General features: G+C 42.4%; 1 protein-coding gene across 7 annotated transcripts in view; it reads left to right on the top strand.

The window, feature by feature from the left end:
* Positions 1-16,983, top strand: part of Cobl (cordon-bleu WH2 repeat protein) — a 222,777-nt gene that overhangs the window by 94,961 nt on the left and 110,833 nt on the right. For 4 of the 7 annotated variants that reach the window (XM_075944374.1, XM_075944379.1, XM_075944378.1 and 1 more), the window contains one exon: positions 466-540. The exons of the other annotated variants lie outside the window; for them this stretch is intronic. In XM_075944374.1, the coding sequence (XP_075800489.1) occupies positions 466-540 (75 nt within the window). The remainder of the gene's footprint in view (positions 1-465; positions 541-16,983) is intronic. 7 annotated transcript variants of the gene reach the window in all.

Here is a 16,983-nt window from a genome sequence, read left to right as displayed (position 1 = left end):
ATAGGAAGGGAATTAGCTGTGTGATAAATGGTTTCTGTGTACACTCAGTTCATTAACTGTGCAGAGATTAAAACTGGGAAATCTTCAAGACCTAGTTAATCAGTTGATTTGCTGGCCTAACTTGTCAGTTCATGGCCCCTACTGTTTTTAAATTAAGTATTTTCTAAAGTGAAGAAATGCATTCAGGGAAGTAAAAAAGGACAAAGTGGCGTTGTTCCCATGAGTTGTGGACTCAACAGTGTGAATTTGGAGTGAGGGAGTGCTTTGGTTAGGAGCTATTTTCAGACAGCATTCCATCTCATAAGGTGAAGAGAACCGTATTGCTGTGTTCTCTACACTCTCCATTGTTGGGAAGCTTGGCCCTGCCATGCCGGTGTTTTTGCTTTAATAGCTGCTATGGATGCCTGCTCTCCTTGGAGCTCATTGTCCCTGGAGTTGATGGTGGGGTGCATGTCTGTGTTCTAGGCTGAGCATCTCGGGCTGTCGGGTGCAGATAGTGATGAGGACCCCTTGAAGTCAGCGTCTGGAGGTGACTTGAACGTGAGTACTTGATCCAGTGTGTGCTTCTGCTAGCCAGGTGGGACTTCTCACTGCAGATAACAAAACTGCAGATCAGCTTCCGTTTGCTCCTCTGCTTGGTTTCTGTAGTAGCTGCGGGTGGTTGCTTGTACTTATTTGGATAATATTCGGTATTTAGGCTTCTGTTCTCTATTCCACTGAGCACGGGCAGGAGAACCCTGAATTAGGTTAGGTGAACCTACACTTTCTAAAGTTTTACTCATACTACCAGGAGTAGGCTGATAGTTTATAGCCACTGGCTACCCAGAGCTAACATTTAGTGAGCTCTGTAACTACATTTTGTACACAGAACCAGGAAAGGAATCTCCTCAAACTCCATTTTACCCACATTTCATAATCGGCACCTAGAAGGTTTCCTTATAATTTTCAAATACTTGCAGCAGTATAATTCATTGCATCATATACGTGCTTATGTGTTGAATGTTTTTAAGTGAAGATCTGACATTTGCCTCTAAAATTTGTCTAGATAGGGCATAGGAAGATGGCTCGGTGCCTGGCACCTCCACATAAAGCCAGGTATGGCTGCTTTGTGTGCCTGTAACCCCAGATTGGAGGCTAGAAATGAGTAGGATCGGGGAGCTCACTGGCCTGCCAGGCTAGCTGAAATAGAAGTTTCCAGGTTCAGTGAGAGACACTGTCTCAGAGAAACAAAATGGTCAGTGACAAAGGACGGCCAGTGTGCTCCTCCGGCTCCTACTTAACACATTCATTATCTCCCACACACATGCTTACGTGCACACACATATACACACATGCATACATGCACACACTAATTACCTGGACAAACTTTCTGTATGAGTAATAATTTTACATCGTCATTCTTAGTTCCACATCGATCACTATGTGAAATCTTCTATCCCTTGTGTGCTTCATGCTTTAAAACATTTAATAGCAACTTGAAGTAAAGTCTGGTGGAGAAATAGCCATCTGAGATTTGTTTTATTTCGGGGGTTATATAGCTTTTAATTAGAAAACATTTTTGTAGGTTAAGTTTTTATAACTTAAAAATTTTCAAGATAATATAATGATATTACATTTGTTGATAACAAATTATTAAACATGAGGAGTAAATTTTTCTTGCAAAGACACTGCTTTCTTTTTCTTTTCTTTTTTCTTCTTTTTTTTTTTTGAGACAGAATTTCTCTATGTAACAGCCCTGACTGTCCTGGTGCTCACTCTGTAGACCAGGCTGGCCTCAGACTCACAGAGATTTACCTGCCTCTGCCTCCCGAGTGTTGGGATTAAAGATGTGCGCCAGCACCGCCGAGTGCAAAGACATTTCTTCATAAAGTGAAAGATGGATTGTCTTTCACCTATTGCACTTACCCAGAAAAGCCTCAGTATTAATCGAGCACATCTTTCCACATCCACTGATCCAAACTGCGGAGCATTTTCTATAAATAGTCTCTAAGGGTAGAGCGATTCTGTCACATCAGCGCCTTTTACTTCTTTGATGTCTTTCCAGACAATGCGCCCCAAGGCACAAGTAAACAAATTTTGTCTTCCAAATTTATTCATGGCCAAAACTTGGGAGCCATCAGATTTGTGGTCACCCTGGGAAGTGTAAAGGAAGAAAAATCTGTGTCAGTATTTATCCAGTGCTTGTCATACTCACAATTTTTTTTTTTACTTTTTACCAATGAGTAGTTTCTAACCTTATGTTTGTGAGTCTTGAAATCTTTGTAATAGTCTTACTTTCTACTAATTCTTGCAAACAGATTCTTAATGACTTGCATTTTCATGAAGTGCAAGTCCTTTCTTGTTGTTAAGAATGTGGGATTTTATTTGAAAATGACCTTGGGCTTATTTTTTTGTCAAGGACTGGGGTTAGTGAAAGTTAGCCCTTTCAGAGAGTAGGAAATGCCTGTTATCTAAATTAACTGGTGCAAGAAGCCCTTATTGTTGGCTTAAGAAAAAGTCAAATTTACCTTAAGTACAAAAGCCTGATTACATTTTTTAAATTCAAGGAAATAAATAAATATGTGCCCGAGGTAATTATGTCACGTCTGCCTCTAACCACAGCTGTGCTGAGACGCACTAATTCTCTGTGTATGCACTTGAAAACGCAAGTTTAGTGCTCTGAACTTAAGTGTTTCCTCCTTTCAATGGCCTCCTATTAATGCGCTGTGGAAACCAGACTTCCGCCTTTGTTGGAGCCACTTCTCTTTGGCAAGTAAGAATGTTTGCAGTTTTGAGGATTTAATACAATCCCAGAAACTCTCCTGAGCCGGAGTGAACAGGGACACACACTTGTTCGTGCCTTTTCCCATACAAATCAGCCCAGCCTGAATAGAATTCTGTAAGGATTTTAAGGCACCCTCTTCTGGTGTAATCTTAAGTAAGTTCCTATCTGAACTAATCAAATCAGCCAGGCATTATGTTTGTTTTGCTATTAGACAGACTTAAATCAACAGAGGATGGCTTTTGATGCCTATAAACTCACTAGTCTTTTGAGCTTGTCTTTCATCAGTTTGTTTTATCCCGGAGATGTTGAAAAAAAAAAGTCTTCTAATATTTCACACATTCAATAAACAAACTGCTTATACATGAGTGGGGAACCTATTATATCCAAGGGCTTGGCATCTCACATGTTTGAGGCTATTATGTAACCAAGTAGAAACTCTTTCTACATCATTGAATGGTAGCTTAATTTCGCAGTAAGCATTGCTAATTTGGGTGAGTGATTTTGTGTGCTTAGAAGCGTAAGAGCCTAGTCATGATGCCCATGGCTAGCTGGCCGGTTTAGTAGATAGGAAGGTGGATAAGTGGATAAAGGATGGATGGTTGACTCATAGGTGACAGAATCTAAGAAAAACTTCATTTGAAATATCTAAAGCAGTTTTGAAAAAAAATTAAGATCCTACAAATATATGTAACAATAAAACTGTTTATTTGGAAGCAGGGGCCATATTCGTGGACAGACTGATTCAGTACCATTGTTTCAGTTAAGTTTTGTTTTAGAACTAATTAAGTTAATTATAAAGTTTAGTTGGAAAAATAAGAAAAAAAACAGGAATAGCCAAGAAAACCTGAAAAACCCTTTGATTATTTCAAGTAGAGTTTGAAGCTCTGAAGAAGACTCTAACAGGTAGTCGAGTGACACAATAGGAAGGAGTCAGCTGTACAGGAGAATGGAATAAAGTCCAGCAAGCCCTCAACAGCTGAGCAGGTGGGAATGACCGTGAAGAAAAATTAAAATTGTGCATGTTTTATAGCATACACAGCAAATCCAGAGATCAAAATCTAAGTGTGTGTATTGAAACCAGGCATGTGGCCAGCAGAAAACACGTGAATAATTTTCTAACTGTGGCTCAAACTCAAGGTGTGCTAATGAGAAATTCGATAAATTGGACTGTAGGGGAAAACATCTTGCATGACAGGATGGAGAATCAAGGCATAAGGAAGCAATCCAGGAGAAAGAAAAGGGAGAGGGGGGAGACGATATGAATATGAGACTAGTAATAAATCTATAAAACTCCACATATTGCATGGGAGAGGGCGTTTAGAATAGAGAAGGCAGACTGAAGTTGATGTGTAGATGGGAATGCATAGACGATATCGGAAGAAAACTGGCGTATGTGGTATGTAAATTATTGAGCATAGCTTAGTCATGATTACACTTACTGCAAACTCTCATTACCTATTAGATGGCAAAATTTTGGAAGTTTATTCATCACTTGTGCTGGCTAATCTGTGGGTACTCTTTTTTTCGGGAGGGGTATCATATAACATTTGTTTTTATCCTTTTTAAGATAAATTTAATACATTTTTTTTCTCATTTTATGTAGCTATCCCTGTTCCTACTCCCTCCCCTCCTCATACCCCACCCTCACCCTTTCCCTACCCCCCCCATCCACTCATCAGAAAGGGTAAAGCTTCCCATGGGAAGTCAACAAAGTCTGACACTTCACTTGGAGGCAAAACCAAGGCCCTCCCGCCTATATCTAGGCTGAGCAAGGTATCCTTCCAAAGAGAATGTGCTCCTAGACACCAATTCAAGCACTAGGAATAAATCCTGGTCCCACTGTCATTGGCCTCTGTGGGACTCTCAAATGTGTTACTAAGCAGAAAGCAAACTGCTTTAGCATTTCAAGTGGGGTTTTGATACTATCTAGCCAAACTATAAGTAGATTTATTATTCATTGCCACAGAAATTCTACTTTTAGAAATCTATCATACAATCTCCTTTGTTAGAGTCTGTGGTGATATAGGAGGCCATTTCTTATGACATTATTTGTAATAGCAAGAGCTAAACAACACCCACAGGCCCCTCAGTGGCAGAGTGAGAGGTTCAACAACCGTGATTCAGTATGATTTCCTGCACAACTGTGAAGGTAAGAAAATGATGGTTGCCTACTGATGTGGAATGTTCTTTGGGATATATATTTTTCCACTAGAAAAAAATAGTCATAATTATTTTTAATGTAAAGCAATGTCTGTACACGAAGCCTTGATATGCAAGGTCAATCACTGATTTTAGAACATAATTCAAGTCCTAGGATATGGTGACATGTAATAAAATGGTGACTGTCACTACAGGTGACTTAAGCTGCTACCTCAGCCCTGTGTGGCCTCAGTGGTCAGTTTAGTGATATGATCAGGTTACTCTTCCTTTTGCAGACACAGAGAAACCCTATTTCCAGCCGTGGATTACTGATCCAATCTGTTGAACTCGTTGAATCCTTTGTGGGTGTTTAGTATGGTCTCTCGCTTGCCAAGTGTATAAGTGACACGGCATTCCTTAAGAACAAGGGCTGGGAGGTGGTGGCTTTGGGACTCTTGAGAACTCCTCTGCCATCAGGCTGCCCTGTGCCTTTATATAACTTTTCCAGCTCCAGGAAGTAGACTGCTTGGAGGTGTGTGAGTGAGTGGGGGTGGGGGTCAGGGGGAGTGCCAGTTTCTGAGAGACGCAGGAAAAGTACCTACCTCAAGGTCAGAAGTGTGGAGGTCAGAGGGGGTTGGGTCAAATCTCTGTGAGACCAAGGACTGGTACCTCCCTCAAGGTCAGGAAATGAGCTTTAGATTCCAGCCCAGCAGGGGAGCCTGTCCATGTTCACTTCCCCAACTCTACAACAGGAGAGCACTGTGTAAGGATTAGCCTTGCATGACTCACTTAACACCACCACCAGGAAGCCTTTCTTCTGAAATGCTGAACACAGTTGAGTAGAGCCTTATCAGAGGGATTGCGGATATGACTGCTTTTATTTTTCTTGAGAAGCTGTAAGTAGGTTATCGTATCTATGAGACAAACGGTCCAGATAACCTACTTCTCAGGTAAATTCAGTTCCCATAGGCGGAAGTTTACCTTATTCCAAGATTTAGCTTCCTTTGTTATTTGAATCAAATTAACTATACCCAGTACTTTTCTAATAGCTTCAAATGATTTTCTTGGAATCCCACATTTTCCAGGAAACTCCTCTTTCTATATTTGTGGAGAGAATGTGCTTTAGAGGATATGTCATTAGCTAAGGTACACCAAGCAAGGCATACTGACCTTTCTAGCATTTACCAGAGGAAATAAGCTACCTTTAATAGGCCCCATCGTTTGGTTAAAAAAAAAAATTCCTGTAAGTACACCAATCTAAAATTCGTTATCATTGATACTGATGTCTTGCTACTATGAAGTCAAAGACTTTTTGATGAATGACTTAAAGAATCAGGGATCAAAACATAAATACATAAAATTAAAACTAGAGGCAGTTTATTTTCTTGCCCTGTAGGGGTCGTGAGGAAAACTGGTACCTTGGCGTTGACTCCCCTGGAGAGAAGGAACCTCTTGCTGTGCTTGGCAGTGGATTCCATATTCAAAGCCCCCATAAACTCCCTGTAGTCTTTGCCCACAAGCCTAGCCATTTAGGACTCCAGAAAATAGGAAGGAAGCCCATGGACACTAGGACATCGTAGGAAATGACACTAGAAATACCATCTTAAGGAAATCCTGTCACATTTCCTATGTTCTGTGGCCGTCTTCCTTCCCGTCTGGTACTGGGCTAGGTGAAGACAATGAGCTCCCAGAGGCTGCTGGAAGCAAGTGTGCGGTGCTGGCTCTACCACAGGGTGTCAGTGTTCCCACAAGTACAAGGAATCAGCCTTGCCCTAGCCTGGAAAAGCTCAAGAAGGCTGTTTCTGGAACATTCACAAATTGCTAATAAGAAAATATACCCTGAGGGCTGAGCAATGTGCTTTTAGGGTAGAGCTAACTTTTTGCTAGAAATCAATTTTGTATAGTCTGTATCTTTACATTATATATTCAGTATTGTAAAATGAATAGCAGATGGCAATTTAAAATGTATTTTTATTTATTCTTTGGGAATTTCATGCACGTATGCAGTATATTCTGATCATTTCCACTGCTCTCACTCTTCCAAGATCACAACACCATGTCTCTCTCCCCAACTTAATGTTCCCCTTTGTTTTTTAGTTTTTTTTTTTTTTTTTTTATCCACTGAGTCTAGTTGGTGCTGCTCATATGTGCATGAGTAGACTGGGAATCACATCAACGCTTCTAGTCTCCAACGTTTCCTGTCACCTCGCGCCTCTCTCGGTCTCTCTCTCAGTGATAGAGCCACTCTAACACACACAGAGAGTGGCAGATTTGCTCTCCCCTCCCCCCATTTAAAATTACATACTTAAATGTTTGCCCTGCTATCTTTATAGTGAAAAGGGCTGGATGCATTTCCGTAAAAGGAAGCTGGGAGTCCAGCTCCGTGGGATGCCATTGCCTTGCATGCCAGGCTCTGAGGAAGCTGGGAGTCCAGCTCCGTGGGAAGCCATTTTCTTGCATGCCAGGCTCTGAAGAAGCTGGGAGTCCAGCTTCGTGGGAAGCCATTTTCTTGCATGCCAGGCTCTGAGGAAGCTGGGAGTCCAGCTCCATGGGAAGCCATTGCCTTGCATGCCAGGCTCTGGGTTCTGTCTGCAGCACAGAAAAGAAAATGACTCTCGGTTGTGTCTGTTTGAATTTGGATTGTGATTTAAGCACTTACCGTCCTCCTACCTCATAAAGCCCTGTGTTTCCCTGTGTTGGGCAGATTTAAAATCACCACCACCCAGCATCTTTAAGAAAACAGCACGGTGCAGGCTCTTGGTCATTTCTGGATAAAGCTCAAGTATCTGTCACTTGTTACTGTTAGTGTCTCACTCTTGCTATGCCACCATTGTCTCCAAAACTGTTTCCATCTGGGACGTTTGTTTTTGCTGTTGTTGTGATTTTTTTCTTTCTTTCTTTTTTTTTTTTTTTGGCTTTCTTTTTTTAAGCTTTGGAGCCTGTCCTGGGACTAGCTCTTGTAGACCAAACTGGCCTTGAACTCACAGAGAGCCACCTATCTCTGCCTCCCAAGTGCTGGTATTAAAGGCGTGCACCACTACCACTAGGCAGCTGTTGTTTTAACGAATCTAGCAGAATTAGTGAATCAACGAATATGGGAACTTTATGGCTTTCGCAAGACTATGTTACTACGATGATTCCCAGAAGGGCACATTCCTGTTCCTGCCAGAAACAAGTACCAATTCATTGCAAATCAGCTCAGTTTTTTGTTTCTTTTTCCCATGACTCAGTTGTAAAACTCCTATACATTGGAGGTATATAGACCTCAATATGCAATTGAGAGTCTTTTTATTCGTGTACTTGTAAAAAAGAGTAATTACAATGTTCACGTTTGGCTGATGAGATGACTCAGCATGTGAAGGCACGTGCTGTCAAGTATATGACTTGAGTTCATTTTCTGGGACCTACATGATAGACAAAGAAGCGACTCCTGCAAATTGTCCTCTGTCTGACCTCCACATCTGTGTCCCCTCCCATGAAACAGATAAACGGAAAATTATGTTAAAATAAAATAGTCGTGTTATGCCCTTCCTAGGGCCAATGGGGGAGCTGCCAGAGAGGCATTCATACTTAAAGCTTCAAGGGCTTTTTCTCCTGAAGCATTTGCAGTGAAAGTTCAAATTAGTGCCCTTTATCCAAAATACTTGACACAAGAAGTATCCACAGCATTTGTGTTTGGTTTTCCAGCTGATAGTCCTTAATTCAAAAGTTCAAAATCTGAAAGGCTTCACAATGGGAAACATAAGCATCATGTCAACACCCAAAACATTTGGAATGTCAGCGCTTCTTAGATTTCTAATTGTCCAATTAGAGATGCTGCGTTCATCAGCATCTGTTACCAAAGCAAAGGATCTTAAGATGAGGCTAGGAAGATGGCCCAGTGGGGAAAGTATCTGCCTCACAGGCGTAAAAAACTGAGTTCAGACTTGCCAACAGCCATTTAGAAAGGAAGAAGAAGGAAAAAGAGAAAGTGTGACAATGCGTGCCTGTAATTCCAGCACCGAAAGGCAGAGACAGGAGGATCCGGGGACTCTCTGAACTCCAAGTTCAGTGAGAGACCAGGTCCCCCAAAATAAGGCAGAGAGCAATAGAAGAAGATACCTGCCTGCCATCCATGTGTATTTTCTGCATGCAAACCCACACATTTGCACGGTAAGGTTAGAAAGAAAAGTATCTAAGTCGTTCTGGAATATAGCTTAGTGATAGAGCACCCGTGTGTCCTGCTGTGTGCATGATCCTGGGTGCCTTCTTCACAAACACACCACACACACATGCTTTCTCTCACTGTCTCTGTCATTGTCCCCCTACACCCCCCACATAAAAAAAGGTTTATCTTAGCTCACATTTTGGAGGTCTCTATCTATAGTTGATTAACCTGTTGCTCTGGGGCTTAGGTAAGGTTGCAGATTGCAGGGAAGTGTGTGGCAGAGAAGGCGGATCATCTTGTGGTCAGGAACCCAAGAAAGACGAGGATGAGATTCAGATGTCCCTATCAAGGCTGTTCCTTCAGTATCTTTACATTAGTCCCCCATTTTGAAGGTTTCAGCATCTCCTACTAGGTTCTAAGAGCGAAGTCATGGACTCTCAGGCATACTCCACATCCAGGAAGTGCAGATGCTTAGCTTAAAATACATAACAGAACCTGAAAGGTTGATTGACAGTCGTTAACTCTTTTTTATTGAGTGGGTTTCACATCATGCACCCTGTTCCTATTCATCTTCCTGTCTCTTTGTATCCACGCTCTGCCTTTGCAACACCCCCCCCCAAACAAAACAAAATAAACTTTAAAAGAAAAAAAATATCGTCCTGAAAGCTGTAGTGAGTCAGCACACAGTGAGTCACACAGTAGACCCGCACATCATTACCTGCGAGTGTTCATTGCAATGAGTCATTCGTCTGGTTTGAGTCCGTCGGCTTCTGCTACACTATCAATAATGGGCCCTCACTGGGACTCATCTTGAGTATCCTTTGTTGCCCTGTGTCGTGGAGATCCTGGGGCTTTGGGTCTGCAGGACCACCCCTTCACATGTTCCAACAGTTCATAGATAAGGTGGAGTTGGGGTGAGCCAACTCATAGCCCTAGTTCTAGGCCTGAGTGGTAGCTGGGCTGGTCAGCCTGCCAACTCTCCCTCATCCTCACCATCAGAGAGAGAGCTCTCCAGCATGGCCTGGCTAGTTCACTCAGTGCCACAGGCAGCAAGAGGCAGGGCCGTTTTCCTGTTCTCAAACCCACAGGGCCACCTCACCCATACCACCAGGGCCACGTCTACTGTTGTGTCCAGGCAAGGTACAGGGCCCACTCTCCAGAGTGCTGCAGCTGGTGAGGGGTGGGACCAGCTCTATGCAGCTCTTGGATATCAACATGGTCCCAGGGGACAGTCTAGACCAGAGATGTCCACATGGCCTTTAGTGGTGACATCAACACAGACCCCTGCTGCTTCATGACCACGGACCCAGACATGGCCCTCAGTGGCAACATGGGTCAGGACTTCACCATGGACTCAGGTGTTCCTTCACCTTTGAGTCTTCACATCAACCTTTCCCCATCATGCTCAAATCATTCAGCTTTTCCCTTTCTTTCCCTTCTCTTCGCCCCCTACTTGTACATGACAGTGGCTTGGAAGCACAGATATTAAACTTCTTGAAAACACAATATTTGTAAGGATGCTGGGGGCAGAAAATGTCTCTCTCAACACACTGATTTGCTCTCTGTTCCCTCTACGTGTGATTTGATGTTTCTCACATCCTTAGTTCTCTCCCTATTCTTTAACAGATGGATACAAAACTAGACTCTCATTTGGTTCCATGTTGACTGGCTTAAGTTGCTTCAGATGCTAGGGAGGGGCGACTTGCAGAGTAATGAACCCATGATCATTTCTATCCAGGAAGTGGCAGTTGTGTGTTCCCTGTGCCTAAACAGAAAGCTAGGATGCTCTTTGCCTCCTTTGTCTACTGTTCCACCTGTGACCCACTGTCAGGTCACCTGCTACCTTCAGGGAGCCCACAGAACAGCATGTTGTGGCACACCTCTGTGACACCATCTTGCCAAGGCTGATGTCCCCAACTCCCAGCACAGTTTTGCAGCTACCTCCTGATTTTGGGGGTTTGTGGTCCTGGTACAGCCTTTTAACAGCTGGAGAGATGCTGTCTGCAGCCTCCTTGAGCCCTGGAGGTCTGGCTGCCTAAGAAGGGTGTGAGTCTTCCCGGGACCTCCTCATTTCTTCAGCCTCATCTTTTCTGTGCAGATTTGCTGTGCCTTGATCTAGATCTGTGTGGAGACAGGCTTCCTAGACTGTGATTTCCTCCTGGGTATGTCCTTTCAAATAATTGTAGAGTCTTTGTTCTACTCGTTGCTGAGCACCTGTGCTCTCTCAGACCTCTTGCTACCTTGTTCTAAACCCCTGGATTTATTTTCAGTTTGTACCCTGAGAATGTTGACCGGTGGGCACATGGCCAGCTGGGCTTTGCACATACTTATGATCTCATGTGCTTTTTTCTACAATGAGTTATTTCTTCCTGAAGCTGTCAGGTGTTGGCTCTTGTGCCAACCCTCTTGTCTACTTTCTCCCTGGGCTTAGCAAGCAGATGGGTGAGGCCTTGCAGTTATGGGCTCCCTGGGAGCATCTCGCCCCTGTTTTTTTGCAGTCCTGGAATGAGATCACATCTAGTTGTTTAGGACCTTGGACCAGGTATCTTGTGATATTTGTCTCCACCCCCGGAGCATTTTGAAAAGACCCAGAATTCCTTGCTTCTCCATTTGTTTTACATGCCCTTTCCTGTTGGCCAGCCTTTGCTGTGACTTCCAGCTTAAATTATGTTTTATTGATTTTCCATCTTAAGTGAATCTCTTGTTGACCTTGTCTCTTACCATGGCTGTGGACTCATGACTGGGGAGTCTTGAAGGTCCTCAGCATCCTGTTCCTGCACTCAGGACTTCACTCTGCACCTGAGGGTCCTTTTGCATCTTAGAAATGCTCTTAGCCCTAATTCATACTGAATTGCCAAGGACAAAGCCACCTATCCTTCATGCAAAGCTCACAGGGCTTAATGTTTAGCTATATTTATATTATATTGTATTATGTTTGTATTTATTTTAATCTCACAGAAAATACAAATGCTGTTGCCCCTCTAAGCCTAGCCCATCTCATGCTCCCCTCCCTGAGGTAATGACCCCTCTGAAGCATCCTTCCCCCACCCAAGGTAAGAACCCTTTTGAAACACTTATTCCTGAACAGGTGTCCATAAACAGTACAAGGGATATATATATATATAATTTAACAAATAAGGACTCCTTTATTTAACTGATAAATGAAAATTATATAACTTTTTCTGTATAAGATAATGTTTCCATACAAACACACCCTATAATATAGCTGAACAAAGGTAATATCTCTGCTACATCGTATTTTTCATAGTTAGACCTTTTATATTTTCCATCAGCACTTTTCCAGCATATAGAACATATAATCATCATGATGTAAAGTAATCAGCTCTTCTGAAGTAATGGTTTATGTCAGGTCTTGATTCATGGAATAAGACCAATTAGTATTGATGGGGAGAAAGATGAGGGAGGAGGGGATAAATAGATGGGAAGGATGGAAACGGGGAGGACGGGAGGGAGGGAGGATGGGAAAACCTTTGAAGGAAATGATAAACAGTGAGGAGCAGAAAATCATTCAGGCTCCCCCTGCAGCACTGAGCACACAGGCATGACCCTCACTGGCACAAACTGAGCCTGTCCTGATGCTGTGGGCCTGAGGTAATGGTACCCTGATGGAAGCCCATCCTACATGCTGACCGTCCACTTCCTCACTGCTGTGAGTTGCTCTTAGTAAGAGAGGAGGAAGGCCTGGAAATGTAAGATCAACTATTCTGTGAAATTCCATGAGAATCCTGAGGGAAACTCCAACTTAAGGGGATATTTGGGCTTCCAGCTCAAGTGTAGAAGAGTTTAAAGGAAACGGAGAAGAAAGGCTCTGGCGTAAAGTGTCCAGTTCTTCAGCCATATTGTTTTGTGATTACCAAGCTCATCCTATGTGTTTAACTTTGGCCGTGGTGTACACATGTGTGCCCATGTGTGAGCATGTACCTGGGATGTACATATGTATATAAAGGGTGGTTTTTAATGGCTCCTACTGAAAGCATGCAGAGATAGGCTGAACATAGGACCTATTGCTTCGTATATGACCTCCACTGTGTGGTGAGAAGGATGAAGTAATTCTTTACGTGTCACAATGTAAGCAGTAAATTATATTTACATTTACACAATGCAAACTGCTCGTCCGTTTCCCAGATGTCCAGACCCAGATAATCACACAGAAACTACATTAATTACAATACTGGCCAATGGCTCAAACATATTTCTAGCTAGCTCTTATATCTTAAATTAACCCGTATCTATTATTTTGTATTCTACCATGAGACTTGTGATTTGTTACCTCTTGCTTCTTGGGCAGCTACATGGCATCTGCCTCCTTTGGCAGGCTACATGGTGTCTTTCTGACTCCACCTACTCTCTCCATGTATTTCTGTTTGGATTTCCTACTTGGCTATACTCTGCTAAGCTATTGGTTGAAACATCTTTATTTATCAACCAATAAAAGCAGCACATGTACAGAAAGACGTTTCACGTCATCACAGTCATAATGACTCCCTAGTCATGGCTAAGAGTGCTTCCAGCTGTTGGGGAAGCGATGCACCTGTAATTAGAAAGCATGCCTCTTTTGAAGGCTGGCCTCCCATAAACCTGCACGCTTCTGTGTGACACTTCCTGCCATGGCCTCCCTGGAGCTGGAAGTCTTTTTTTGAGGTGGAGCCAGGATGAACTTTCTGGAAAGCTTTCAGGGATTCATTGAGCTTCGCACTGAACTAATATGGTAAATTTGAACTTCATGATATTTTGGGGAGTTTTTTTTTTCCTGAAAGGAAGAAAAAACATGAAAACTAAAAGTGTAAGAAAGGAATTGTTTGGCTTTCTCACTTGAAAATAGTGGTTATTTATTGTTAATATATGTATTCAGGCTTTTAATCTAAGTATTTGGAAGTAAAACTATTATATTTAATCTTAATTCCTAAGATAACTGTGTTGTCTTTGATATTTGTTTTCTTTTAGCATAATGGATTTCTGTCTTAGATGGGCTAGAAGCGGTGTGTGTGTGTGTGTGTGTGTGTGTGTGTGTGTGTGCAAGTTGTGAGGTTCCTCCCATTCTTACTTCCTTTTAGTCATATTCAGATGAGCTACTCTGAATGCTGGAAAATTCCTGACTGACTTAGGCTGCCCTCCATAGACATCTTTTTAATTGGACACAGAATAGACGCCCTCAAGTAAAATATAAACAAGTAAAATAGCTGACTTAAATATTACTAGAAAGGGGGTGGTCTGCTTATGCTCCATTAAATCTAGTATTGACCCTACTTAGTATGTCCTACTCTGTAGACATCTTCCCCTGAGTATTTATTTTTTAATTTGGGGTAAGGAAGGGAGTTTGGACTATGCAGATAAAAAGCCGTGAACTCCCATAAACTATGTATACAGCCATTGTCACTACTATTAAAATGTTATCGTCTATGTACTGTATATCTAATGACACTGCCAAACAGTGATTCTGACTTCCTCTTTCCAGTCATCTACACGGATTTGACTATGTCAAAATCTACCTCTGCTGTCTGTGTTTGAGGTTTTCTTCCAACTTCAACAACCAATTGCAGCCTGCTTTTTTTGAACACTGGAGTTATTTGGTAGCACATAAATGATTTTAACTCTAAAGGACAAGTACCACTTACTAATTTTTTTCTTATTAGTCTTACAATTATGAATTCAGGTTGCATTAGACAGAGCAGCTGGAAAGTAGAGCAGAGCCATTAGTTACATGTAAAAATGCCGTGTTCAAAGTACAGCCAGCGAAATGGACTTCTGCTCCAATTTGTTAGTATTTATATTCTACACCAAAGCAGATCACTGTGCTTTAGCAAAGCTATGATGCACATGAAAAAGAAATAACTTATTAATGCTAAAACGTCTGTCACAGTTGCAAAGCAGCTTTTAATGCTGAGATCTAGAATAAGGCTCCCTCCTTAAAAGGAGAGAGCAGTACACTCAATTATTACTGGGTGTTTGTGGAAAATGGTGAGTGCCCATTCCTCTCCAGGATCCGCCATCTCCAGCCCATGGGGGTGGAGGTCAGGATGACCAGGCGCAGATATCGCCGATGACCCCAGTTTCACTGCATTGTTGAGAATGCTGACTCTCAAGAGGAAAAGGATATCCCATGTCCTGCAGAAAATTTATATGGCAGAAGCAGAGGAGGAAAAAGCTTCAGCCTAATGTTTTTGTTGAATCACCAGGATATTGATTTTTTTAAATACCACCTCCCAGGTCTACTGTCCCCTTTAAAATATCACCTCCTCCACTGCACACTGCAATGACAACTGTGCCACCTTCTCTCTGCGGCTCTCAAGCCTGCCTAATTCATGGCCTAACCTGCTTGTTACCCATGAGGTCTATCCCGGGTGACTCACAGTTGCTGGTCTGTTCTCAGATCCAGTGAACAGCCTCAACAAATTTCTGCTTAGGGATGTACTTACAATTGTGCCGTAGCCCTCCTTCAGGCTTTCTTTTCTAGACTAACATCCGTGGCATACAAATAGCCTCTCATAGTGGCCATGTTCGTAGAGAAAGATGCTGTTATAGCAAGTTTCCAAAATCCAGAGGCTTTGATCTAACACACTCACCATTATTGAAAAATTGTGGGAGGTAGACACGGGAGCAACAGCCTTTTAGCACAACACAGGGCCAGGGTGGCTCTGTTTGGTGACTGTGGTTAGTGACTATGGCTAGGTATTACTCTGGAGAAGATAAACATGCAGTACATGTCCGTTTTATTGGAGAGCGTTTTAGAACACAGGTGTGCGCAGTTACAAGAGAGCCTGGAAAATGATAGCATTCAGCTTAGCACAGAGGTTGGAATAAAATGCAGGGAGGGGAGCTGGGTGCATAGCTAGCAGAACCACCATTACCCTTCTGTGAACGAAAGTTGCTGAGGCCTCCTTCCCCTGTCTGCCTCTGCTGTCCCTCACCCTTCCTTTCCTGGTGACAAGAACATGGAAGACTGGAAAGAGTAGTTTGAGTTTAGCAGCTTCTTTGTTAATTTACTTTGTGGGAAGAAAAGATTTCCCTGTATGGTTTTAACTTGTTGAACATGCTGTTAGAACAACAATAAGCTAAGTCATATTCAACATCTTATTTTATTAAAAAAGATGTAGTTCCAGGCAGCATCTCAGTAAAGAGTTATTATTATTCAGATAAGTAGGATGGGATAATGTTTACAAATGTTTTAGTCTCAGAGTATAGATAATTCCTTCAGATTTTTCTGTCATTCTAGTGTAATGTAAAAAGTATGTGCTGAGCTTCCTGTTAATGATAATACTTAATTGCTAGCAAATTGAAAGTAATATATCAAGAAGTATAGTAATATAACCTCGAAAGAAAGACCAGTTTTTCTTTATTTTATTTTTAAAAGGAAAACAAACTATTTTTTTTTCATTTTGTATGCCAATCCCAGTTCCGACTCCCTCCCCTCCTCCTATCCCCTCCACCTATTCTCCCACCCCATCCCCATCCAATCCTCAGAGAGGGCATGACACACTGCTCTGGGGAAGGTCCAAAGTCCTCCCTACTATATCTAGGCTGAGTAAGGTATACCTCCAAAGAGAATAGGTTCCAAAAAAGCCAGTACAAGCAATAGGAATAAATCCTGGTGCCACTGCCAGTGGCCCTGCAATCTACCCCAGCCATAACTCACCAGCATTCAGAGGTTTGAACATATGCTGTTTCCTTTCCTGTCCAGCTGGAGTTGGTGAGCTCCCATTAGCTCAGGTAAACTGTTTCAGTGAGTGTACCCATCATGGTCTTGACTTCTTTGCTCATATTCTCACTCCTCTCATTTATCCACTGGACTTTGGGAGCTCAGCCCAGTGCTCTGCTGCATGTCTCTGCCTCTGTTTCCATCAGTTGGTAAGGCCCTTATATTCCAGGACCCACAGAAGAGGACAAAACTAGAATCCACAGTCAATTCTACAGG

Source organism: Microtus pennsylvanicus, chromosome 12 (genome assembly GCF_037038515.1).
Source record: "Microtus pennsylvanicus isolate mMicPen1 chromosome 12, mMicPen1.hap1, whole genome shotgun sequence".
Classification (NCBI taxonomy): domain Eukaryota; kingdom Metazoa; phylum Chordata; class Mammalia; order Rodentia; family Cricetidae; genus Microtus; species Microtus pennsylvanicus.
This window is presented reverse-complemented; position numbering and strand designations above follow the sequence as displayed.